Source organism: Sminthopsis crassicaudata, chromosome 2, assembly GCF_048593235.1.
Source record: "Sminthopsis crassicaudata isolate SCR6 chromosome 2, ASM4859323v1, whole genome shotgun sequence".
In the NCBI taxonomy this organism is placed as follows: Eukaryota; Metazoa; Chordata; class Mammalia; order Dasyuromorphia; family Dasyuridae; genus Sminthopsis; species Sminthopsis crassicaudata.
The window spans coordinates 539,619,459-539,631,424 of NC_133618.1; the positions used below are offsets into that span (position 1 = coordinate 539,619,459).

The 11,966-nt window shown below is 37.0% G+C and overlaps 1 protein-coding gene across 2 annotated transcripts in view; it reads right to left on the bottom strand.

Annotated features, from left to right (window-relative positions):
- The window catches only part of MAP2K1 (mitogen-activated protein kinase kinase 1), a 101,956-nt gene extending 91,141 nt beyond the window's left edge, over positions 1-10,815 (bottom strand). The window contains exon 1 of one of the 2 annotated variants that reach the window (XR_012486955.1): positions 10,106-10,809. Coding sequence is in view for 1 of the 2 variants with exons in the window: in XM_074294747.1 (XP_074150848.1) it covers positions 10,106-10,185 (80 nt within the window). In the remaining variant the exon portion in view is untranslated. Of the gene's footprint in view, positions 1-10,105 lie in introns of both variants that reach the window. The other variant, XM_074294747.1, reaches the window with a different exon arrangement.
- Positions 10,816-11,966: the final 1,151 nt, after the last annotated feature.

The following is an 11,966-nucleotide window of genomic DNA, read 5'->3' on the forward strand; positions in this document are numbered from 1 at the left end:
TCTCATAAATCTAAAATCAAATTCTAGCATTATTTATAACAACAACAAAACAAACGTGAAGCTTTCCTGGGGGGAAGGGGGAAGAATGAAGGAATGTTGCTCAATGTCACAATATTATTTTAAATAGTATTAAAAATATTAGCTAAAATAATTAAAAATAAAATAAATTAAGAATAAACGCTGGCAAAGAGGTAGCAAAATTACTGTATGTTAGAAAACCACAGATACAAGAATTGAGGTTTTAAATCAAAGTCCACTCTACATTTTACAAATGAGGAAACTGAACTGCTCATTGAAATGAAGTGAGTTGCTGGAGATGACAGAAGTAGAAATCCTGAGAGGTGGGATCTGAACTCTGCCCCACACCAAATTGTTTCCTTGACTGATCAATAAGCAATTAAGTACATGTTGAGTAAAGGACATATCAGATGCAGTAGATTTACAAGATAAAAATGAAACGGTGGTTTTCTTGGGAAATCGTGAGGAATTAACAACAAAAATAAGGAATTTTAATGAAGTAGCAGGGTATGGAATGTGGTATAGGTAAGAGTGGTGGACTCTAAGTCCCAGACCCTGGGTTTCAATCTTGCCTCTGCCACTCACTAGTTACTCTAAGTGTGTGTCTCCAGGCAGGTGACTTTACCAGTCTGAGCCCCAGTATCCTTCACTATAAAATAAAAGAGGCAGACTACATAGTTTTGAAGGTCCCTTCCAACTCTAAATCATCTATAAAAATAATCAACTTTTCTTTTTATTACTAACAAAATATTGGAAAGAAATTAAAGAAATACTATTTAAAATAAATACAAAAATAAAATAAATTTACTTAATTTATAAATTATACAAAAATATACAGAATTTTCACAGAAATAAAGGAAGTTCTAAAGAAATGATGAAAGTCAATGTTGATAATCAAGTTACCATAAAGAAACACTTTATAAAAGTAGGCAAAATAAAATTCAAGTGTTGGAACAATAAGTCAAATATATATATATATATATATATATATATATATATATATATATATATATATATATATATATTAAAGCTGTTTATTTTCAAAAACATATGCACAGGTGATTTTCAACATTCACCCTTGCAAAACCTTGTGTTCCAAAATTTTTCCCTTTCCCCTTTCCCCACCCTCTCCCCTAGACAGCAAGTAATCCAACATATGTTAAACATGTGCAACTATTCTATCCATATTTCCACAATTATCATGGTCCACAAGAAAAATCAGATCAAAAGACAAAAAATGAGAAAGAAAACAAAATGCAAACAAAAACAACAGAAAGAGTGAGAATGCTATGTTGTGGTCCACATTCAGTCCCCACAGTCCTCTCTCTCTAGATACAGATGGCTCTTCATCACAAGATCATTGGAACTGGCCTGAATGCCTCACTGTTGAAAAGAGCCATGTCCATCAGAATCAATCATTGTATAATCTTGTTGTCGTGTATAATGATCTCCTGACTCTGCTCACTTCACTTAGCATCAACTCATGTAAATCTCTCCAAGACTCTCTGAAATCATCCTGCTGGTTGTTTCTTATAGTTCTTATAGAACAATACTATTCCATAACATTCATATACCATAAGTTATTCATCCATTCTCCAATTGATGGTCATTCACTCATTTTCCGTTTTCTTGCCACTACAAAAAGAGCTACTACAAACATTTTTGTACATGTGAATCCTTTTTTCCTTTTTTATGATCTCTTTGGGGTACAGGCCCAGTAAAGACACTGCTGGGTCAAAAGGTATGCACAGTTTGATAGTCCTTTGGGCATAGTTCCAAATTGCTCTCCAGAGTGGTTGGATCCGTTCACAACTCCACCAACAATATATTAGTATCCCAGTCTTCCCATATCCCCTCCAACATTCATCATTGTCAAAAAGTCAAAAATATTTAAGGAAACAAGGGATAAAGGAAATAATGAAGGTTTGTAATTACCTTTCAAACTATATTATAATACAATAATAATCAAAACTATTTGATATGGGATTTTTTTTAAGTGGCCATATGCCACAATAAATCCCAAATAGATGAATAAGCTATACAGTATATAGGAAAGTTATAATATTATAAAATTAGGAAAGAATGAAAGCTTCTTTTGCTTATTATGGATAGGTTATGAATTTGTAAATAGTTATAACAAATTACAAAATACAAAATAGATTTCTTTAATTGTAACAATCAGAGAACTACAATTTAGAACAATTCTGAAATATTAACCTCATTGCAAAAGATGGAAAAAAATAAATGATGATAGGGATTTAGTACAATGAGAACACTAATTTACATGCTGGTAGAATTGTAAATTGGTCTAACCAGTTGGGAAAACAATAGAAATTATGCAAAAAAAGATACAAAACTGTTCATATCATATCCACAGACCTAGTGATCTATCCTTCAAGGAAGAATTTTTTTTTTAATCCCTGATTTTGCATGGACTAAAGCCTTGATAATGGCTTGCAGAATGAAGACCTACTTGTATAAAAATATTCATAGCAGTCCATTTGTAATAGGAAAAAACAGATTTTATGTGTAACAACTGGGGAATAGGTAAATAAACTGTAGCATATAAGCATGACATGTTGCAGCACCATAAAGAATTACAAATATTAAAAAATTCAAAGATTTATGAAATGATTTGGATATAGTAATGTAGAATGAACAAAACAAAACCAAAATACATATGCCATAAGTATAATTATATAACAGCAATAAAACTCAAGATCAAAAATATAGAGAATACTGATACTAAGTTATAAAGCATATACCCATTTTTAATAACACATTTTTTATTATATTTTTATTTTTTGCATCACCTATGGTGCCCCATCCTTGCACAAAAAAGGACAGGAAGGTTTCTTCTTATGTTTATTCTTAAGCCAAGCTTGGTAATTATAGTTTTCATAGTATTCAATTTTTTTATTGTTGTTCTTTCCATTTATATTGTTGTAATAAACTGTGCATGCATCTTTTCTTTTAAGGAATGGAAAACTTCCAAATGTAAAGTTGGAGTGTTATTGAATGAAATCACTATGGTTTTACTTACTTGGAATTGAACTTTGTGGGGGATTTAATTGTCATTATTCTGGAAGTCTATTTCAAGAATATGTATCAATATAAATTAAATATATTCATGCAGAGACAGTGTAATAGCATTAATATCATTAAGTTGATTTCAGGAGTTATTCACTATAATGAAAATCTGAGAAAAAGGCTACTACAGTTAAAAATATGCCAGATTCTCTTAGTTTTTTCCTTTCTTTCTCGAGAGACTTTTAAACTTCAAGAAATCTATTTTCATTATAAGTTCGCTGGGGCTACTACTTCTAACAGTTATTTCAACAAACTACTTATTAAGTCCTTCAGTGTTTTTGTAACCAAGTATTCCGTTATAGCAACCCCTGGCCCAGAAAAGTTTCTAATGTTGCACATGCTGTCTGCACATTCAATTCAATTCCATTAAGGTACCTCTAGATACATGGAATGCACAAGGAATTGGGAAGAATAATAAAAACAAGCATTTTTACTCAAAAAGAACATGCAATGATAGGAAAACAGAGGGAACAAGAATTTATATAGTATCTATTATGTGGCAGATACTTGTACTAAGTTCTTTACAAATATTCTCTCATTCAATTCTCACAATAACCCTGCAAGGTAGCTTCTGTTTATTTATGCCCATTTTACAACTGAGGAAATTGAGGTAAACAGAAGTTACAATGACTTGCCCTGGGTAATACAGCTATTAAGTGTCTAACACTGGATCTGAATTTAGGTTTCTGGACTTCAGGTCAAAATGATTTATCCGCTGTGCACCAGCTGTCTCAATACAATAACATTTATACAATCCTTTAAGGTTTACAAAGGAATTTCCTGAAAATAACTCTGCAAGGTAGACGGTACAAGTATTATGATACCCATTTTACAAATAAGGAAACCAAGACTCAATCAGATTAAATGATCTGCAAATGGCTCCACAGCCAGTAAATGTCAAAGCTGGGACTCAAACCTCAGTCTCTCTTCATTCCACTAGCTGCCTCCCAAATAAGGAAAATAGGACACAAGGAGATAAGATACTATACAAACGAATAAGGAGACATATGATACAAGTTAAAGTACAATGAGAGTAAAGGACAAGTTCGACTAAGTTCAGTGATCTATGAAATGAGAATATCATTTTAGCTTATGGGATGGGCAAAGAAAGGCTTCATAGAAGAAGTAACATCTAACCCTAAATGTCTTAAAAGGGGGAAAGAATTTCAAGAGGCAGAAATATGTAGACGATGATTTCCAGGCACAGAAACATGGTGCACAAAAGTGGAGAGGTTAGGCAAGTGTGTAAAGAAAATAAGAGTGAAAGGAGGCTGTGAAAAACCAAAGAGGGCTTGATTTTGTAGATCTTTAATGTCAAGTTAAGGAGTTTATGTAAGCAATGAGAAGCCACTAAAGTTGTTATGATCAGACTAATACATTGTTGCAGAAGCTGTGAACTGATCCAACCATTCTGGAGAGCAATTGGGAACTATGCTCAAAAAGTCCATTAACTGGAGAATGGATGAATAAATTATGGTATGTGAATGTTATGGAATATTATTATCTATAAGAAACAACCAGCAGGATGATTTCAGAGAGGTCTGGAGAGACTTACATGAACTGATGCTAAGTGAAATGAGCAGAATCAGGAGATCATTATATACAGCAACAAGATTATGTGATGATAAATTCTGATGGATGTGACTCTTTTCAACAGAGAGGGATTCCGTCCAGTTCCAATGGTTTTGTAATGAAGAGAGCCATCTATACCCATAGAAGATTGAGAGAACTAAGTGTTGATCACAACATAGAATTTTCATTCTGTTTTTGTTTGCTTGCATTTTGTTTTCTTTCCCATTTTTTCCTTTTTGATCTGATTTTTCTTGTGCAACATGGTATTTGTGGAAATATGTATAGAAGAATTGCACATGTTTAACATATATTGTATTATTTGCCATCTAGAGGAAAGGGTAGGGAGAAAGAGGGAAAAAAAATCAGAATACAAGGTTTTACAAGAGCAAATGTTAAAAATTATCTATGCACATGTTTGAAAATAAAAAGCTTCAATAATTTTTTTTAAAAAGTGTTACTGTGATATCCATCTATGTCTTTAGGACATTATCTTGGTAGCTAAACAAAGAATAGATTAGAGAGAGGAAAGACAGAAAAGAGGACCAGATGAGAGGCTATTACAGTCCAAGTGAATATTAATGAGGGCCTAAACTAAGAATGGCAACAGTAGGAGAGGGCAGATGCAAGAGAAAATAATATTTGACATGTAGATAGTTCTTCAAAATTTAAAGACACCTCAAGCAGATGGATCCTATTTGAACCTCACAATAAATCTATAAAGTTAATAGAGCAAGAATTATTATCCCATTTTACAGAGAATTTAACAGATTTACAACTGTAATGTGACTCGACCAAACTCATATATTGCACAGCTGAGGCCTGAACCTAAGCCTTCTGACACCAGATGCAATGTGTTCTTTTCACATTTTATAAAGCATCTTCACATATATTATTGCAAAGAAGAAGTGGGAATGACAGAACTGGGCAACTGAGTGGGTAAAGCAAGAAAAGAAAGTCAAACATGTCTATGAGATTTCAAGCCTGGGTAACTGGGAGGATGGCAGCATCATCCACTGAAATAGGGAAGGATAGAGGAGGAGAGATTTAGGGACAAGATGGGGAACAAGTTTTGAATAAATTGAATTAGAAAGGCAAGAGGGACATCTCTAAGAACCAACTGGAAATGTAAGAAGGTTGGAGGAGATAAATCTATATAGTTGTAGAAATAATCTGCAGAGGACATAGGAGCAGAAGTCATGACTAAGAAAGACATTATATAGGAGAAATCATCACTAAGGGATAGAATACGGGGAAAAGTGAGTTAAGCTTTGGGTTATACCAACATTTAGGAGGTTCACAGAGGAAATTGAATCAGTGAAGACCAAAAAAGTGAGGTTAGACAAGAAGGAAGAGGGCCAGTGACTTTAAAGTCAACATAGAAGAAAATATTATGAAAGGGATAGTCAACAGTATCAGATACTATACAAAAATCATGATGTGCATTGGTTTTGAAAATTAAAAGGTCAATGGTGACCTTGGAAAGAGCATTTTATTTAGCTTATCAAGTTTGAAAGTCAGATAGATATCAAGGGCCTAAATGAATGGATAGAAAGGAAATATAAGTAAACAGTATAGTCTACTCTTTCTACAATTTTAAGTTTGTAGAGGGGCAAGGAATATGAAGTACATGCATAGATTTTTAAGGAGAAATTCTTTTTTTGTAATATGTTAAGAGGGGAGTGAGGAGAAATGGAAAAAGTCCTCTAAAAATATCCTATGCACATTATTTGATATTCATATCAAGAGCTATTTTCTCTCCACTTCATTTTAAGATTCCTCATAATTGAATTCTGACCTAAGCATACATAGTCAAGTCCTTTCTGCTGATTTCTGTGCTACTATGAAGACTGAAATCAGAAAATCAACTTGGGAAATAACACAGGAAAAAAAACAAACCCCTAATGCAGCTCTCCTGCTGTTAGCACTATTAGGTATAGAGTAATTTTCTTTATGTGTGATAACATCTGAACAAAGATTTCTATTCTATTGCTGTAATGAGTCATGAAAGTGGGCACTGAGAGAGCTTCAGAAATCAATAGAAATTATTAGCACCCAGCACCCAACTACATCTGGGTTTTTTTAGACTCACCACTACAACTCACCATTTTAGATTATACTCTAAACTCTACTACAAATCTTATCCCCAATCCCAATTTGAGCTTTTTACTTCAAGTTTTCTGCCTTAAAATATATCATTTAAGAGGAAGATTGCACTAATCAAATGGCCAGAATAAGCATTTATTAAGTACTTATTATATCCCAAGCATTGTATTGTGTATATGGAATGGAAAGGCATTTATTAAATGCAGTATCACTGAGCTCAGTGTTGGAAATACAAACTGAAAAGCAAGACATTCTCTGTTCTCAAAAAGTTCAAATTCTAATTACAGTAGTCAAATTATATAAAAGAATTCAGGTCATAGGGGCATGAAAAGACCCAATGATCCTTTGATTAATAATAGACCAATCGTTATACAGACAGTGCACCATCTATTGCACTCTCTACAGAAATTCCCTCCAAATCAAGCAAAAACAACCTAGAAGCTTATGCTAAAAACTGGAGGATACCAAAAAATTATGAATACACAAAACTTGCCTATGAGTTTGCAATTTAATTGGACAGAGAGACCAAAAACACAGTGAGGATTTACAAAATGATCAAGCACAAGTCAATATAAATATATCCATATGAAGTAATATCAAAGGAAGAGATGGAAGACAGACCAGATATTTACCATAATGCCAATGGTCTACATCTGCCTTATATGGCCACTGGCTAAAGCTAGAAAAGATTAGCTAAGCATATAGCACATATGGACTTATTTAAAAAATTAAATAAGAGGGAAGTGTATAGAAACAACAAAATTGCAAAAATTCTGAAAGTTCATTATATGTATATATATTAAATATATATTATATTAAAACATTTTTTATAGAAGTAAAAAATTTTTTTAAGTTTCTAGAATGCAGAAGTTTCACATGTTGCTACAAGGATGCCCAGAAGCAAAGGTAATTATGGTTGCTCACCCCAAAATTCAAATCAGTAATTTATCTATTTTACTGTTTTTTTAAACAGCTCCTACTTTTAGTTATTCAATGCAACTTATTTTAACTTTCAGTTTTGTTAATCTCCTCTTTGATTTGTTAGGTCTTATTATCTTGGTATTTAAAGACATCCCCCACCTCAAGCTACATACCCAATTCACTGACCTGCTCTTTCTTTCCTTTATTGGTGTAATCATTTAGATATAAATTTTCTCTTAAGTACTGCTTTGCTTGCATCCCACAAATTTGGTGTGTTGTCTCATTATGGTCATTATCTTTAATGAAATTGTAGATTGTTTCTATGATTTGCTCTCTGATACTTTAAAATTAAGTTATTTAGTATCAAATTCATTTTAAATTTATGCTTCAAAGACTTTTTATTGAATCTAATTTTTATTCTATTTTAAGATGGACTAAAGATACATTTAGTTTTTATGTATTTGTTGATGAGTCTTTTAAGTCCTAATATGTGATCAACTTTTGTGAAGATGCAAAAGCATAGCAGAGAAGTAAAATTAACCCTTTCTGTTCCCATTCAATATTCTTGAAAGGTCTATTTTCTCTAACTTCCTAAAATCCTATTTATCTCCTCAATTTATTTTTTGTTTATTTTATGATTACATTCATCTAGGTCTATAGTTTTGCTACCTCCCCCTGAAACTCATTTACTTTTTCCTCCAAGAATTAGATGCTGTTGTTCCACATGTTCAATATTGATATTAATACTGTCTTTACCTTTTAGTAAAATATAATTTTCCTATATCTCTTTTAATTAGACTATTTTTGTTTTTGTTTTGTCTAAGATATTGACTGCCACCCTGGTCTTTTTTATTTCAGCTTAAGTATAAGAGATTCTGCTCCACACCCTTATTTTAACTCTATTATTTTTTTGCTTCGGCTATGTTTCTTATCAACAGCATTATTTCCAGATTCTAGTTTCTAATCCATTAGATTAGAAAAACCTAGTCTGCTTTAAGAGTTCATCCCATTTGTATTCAATTCATTGTATATTTCTCTTCATGCTATTCTTTTATGTTTCTCTTTTCAACACTGTCCCTTGGGTAACAATCTCCTTTAATCAATCTTCTGCCGTCCTTTCCTTTAACTCCTTTCTTTCCCCCCTACTTCCCTGTTGAATTTCTGTGACCCACATATAATATATAATCTTCCTTCCTCAGATGAGGATTCAAGTGTTGCAGATTTTCCTCATTTCCCCCTCAACTGTCTAAAACAATAAATATCTACAGGTATAACTCTCACAAACAAAAGAAGCACTTCATTTTTAAGAGTGTAAAAAAACTTTGAGAACTGCTGAGCTAGCAGAAGTGAAAGCCTTCAAGGGCATCACAATGAGAGGGGGCAGAGAAAAGTTTAGTTTCCTAGCTTCTCTATTGTTGCTGGTGTGTCTCCTTGGGCCTAAGACCAAGCACTTTCAGAGACCGTAGGACCAAAAACACTGGGAAGTTCTCCACCAAAAATTTCTCTCCTCCCACTCCTCCCCACACATCTTGTATGTGGAGAGAGCTACCTTGAAAGTTTTTCCTCACTTATTACAAAAATATCTGAATATTTTAATTTTGATCAACACTTTTTGTGAACTCCTCCCATGAATTTTAAAACACTCAAGACGAAGAGAAACTACGGGTATTAGCAAATACAGCTCTGTACCTGGATTCAAGAAGACCTAAGTTCAAGTTCCACCTCAGACACACTGGCTGTGTGACCCTGGATGCGACTTATGCTTTTGCATGACTTCACTTGTAACCAATACCATTTCGCTTGCCTTCTCAAAGTAGGAGGGAAGGATGCAATTTGGAACTCAAAATTTTCAAAAATGAATGTCTAAAACGTTTTTACACGTAATTGGTAAATACTTATAGAAATAATAAATAAACAAATTTAGAATCAGTATTGTTTTTTATGCAACTCACATATTCAAACTGTTCTGTATGGTAAGGAGGAATAAGATTCCCAGGGTTACATTTTAGAGCTGGCAGGGGCCTCGGAGCTCCGGTGGCTCGGCCCAGGAGCGCCTGCGCTCTGCCTGAGCTCCCCTAGGTAGTAAGTAGTGGTGGAAGGGGTACCACAGTAAGAGTAGGACGGGGCCCCGGACCTACACGGGACAAAAGTCCTCCTCTAGCGGACTGTGGGCGTGCTCCTACAGGGAACTTCTCCGGGAGCGGAGCGGATCACGCCTGCGCCCTCTCTTTTCAAAATCATGGCGTAGACGCGGCCAACTGGCCCGTCAGGTTAGAGGCACGACAGGCTGAGTTGGTGGCCAGCTCCGCGGGCCCCTGGGGTCCGTCCCCCACGCACGGGTTCGTGCCCGGCCGTGCCTTTTTCCCCGTCCGCCCCTCGTGTCGCCCCGGCCCGCACTCACTCTGCAGAGCTGGTCCCGTTAATTGTGGAGCCATCCGGGGTCGGGTTCAGCTGAATGGGCATCGGCTTCTTTTTGGGCATTTTGGCCCCGAGGAAAGCACCTTCCTAACCCACGGGCTCGCTCCCTCTCGCTTGGGACGCAGCTCCGCCAAATTCGAGGCCGGGGCTGGAAGCGAGCTGCGTCTTTGGGCTCTCCCAGGTCTCACCCAAGCCCCGAGGCTGACCGGACTCGAAGGAGCTGCGCGGAGGGGCGGCCACGGGAGTTCCCTGGGGAAGGGCTTCTCGAGCCGGCGGCGGGGATTCCCCCACCCCACCCCCTCACCCCGCCGGGATTCTGTTCCGTCCGACGCCGCAGTCGGAAGGGCTTCCCCGGCGCAGACTCCGCCGGCTCCGGCTCGTGCAAGCGCGGGGTCCCCGGCGCTCGGGCTGGCTCGAGAGCAGTTCAGCGCCACAGTCCGAAGAGCCCAGCTCCAGAGATGATCCCAGTCCCCCGCCTCGGGAGAAAGTGCGGCTTCTCGCGGTCCTCGGAGCCCCACCACCGTCCGGGGGAGGGAGGGAGGGAGGGACAGACGGATGAGGGTGGGGGCGGGAGGGAAACCTTCGGGGGCGGTTGTTTTCCCCCCTTCTGGATCTGCTTTTTTTTTTCCCTCTCCCCCTCCGAGCACGGCCGCCGCCGCGTTACCGCCCCCTCCCATCCAGACTTCGCTGACAGCCAATGAGAACAAGGCATCCCAGGCAGATGATGCGGAAACGCGTCATGGAGGCGGTGCACGTGGGGCCTCTGCAAAATGGACTAGGGGTTGGAAACAGCGCCCTCTGCCGCTGGCGGTGTTCTACGGGAAGCTTCAGGAAAGCTACCTTTTCCTCTCTTGCTCTTAAAATTATGTACTTCGGAAACGCTAATCCACGTCTTTCTGTGGGAGCTTCACGTTCCTGTGGCGGGTTTAGGGTACCCTGCCCTACGGAGGTGACAAAGCTAGTCTTCCCTTTCACTCTTTTTGGGGCTATGGGGCTGAGCCATGTTATTCTAACTCCTAAAAGAAATAGAATCTCCTCATTTGTTCTGATTTGTCTCTATTAACATGATTCATAAAACAATGTGTATTAAAGGTAAATAAATAAATTTCATAAGAAAAAAAAAAAAAAGAAAAGTTTATAATTTATAAGATTCATGAAGAGTCGATTCCTAGGAAGAGTTCCATCCCAGTATTCCGCAGCTTTCCTTCCTGTTGCATATGCTATTTTGCTTTAAAAAAAAATACAGAAAATCTCCTGAGGAGAGGAGGCTCCCGCCTTTGAGTCTGGAGACCTGAATTCCAATCCAGGCTTGACTACTACTTTTGTGATAGAAGGAATGTCACGGAACATTCCGGTCCTCAGTTTCTCCTATCTTCAAAATGAAAGTGTGGGGTTGCAAGACCTCTTCTCCACAGATTTAACCCGCCCCTAACTCAGCTTTGCTGCTTAATCTGCAAGCCTGAAATCTAACTGTTCTGTCCCCAAATACTATTAGCTCACATTTTATAGGGGGCTTTAGGATTTGCCAACCGCCTAGGCACAACACCATGCAATAATCACACCCATTGTGCAGACAACAGAATTAGAGATTTAAAAGTGGAAATGAAGGGGGAGGGAAACTGTTTCCTTCTCTGAAGCTGGGTTCCCTTTAAGATTATCACTCTGAAACTGTTTCCTTTTGATCTTTGATGCCTTTTGGAATTCTTACCCCAAAAGCTGGGGTCTTTGGCTTTGTCAAACACTAGATTGCTATAAGTTATTGATTTATTTTGTCCTGTGAACCTCACTTATTCCATTGACCAACTAGTCTATTTCTTAGCTGCTGAGCCTTTTTAAGAGAAAAA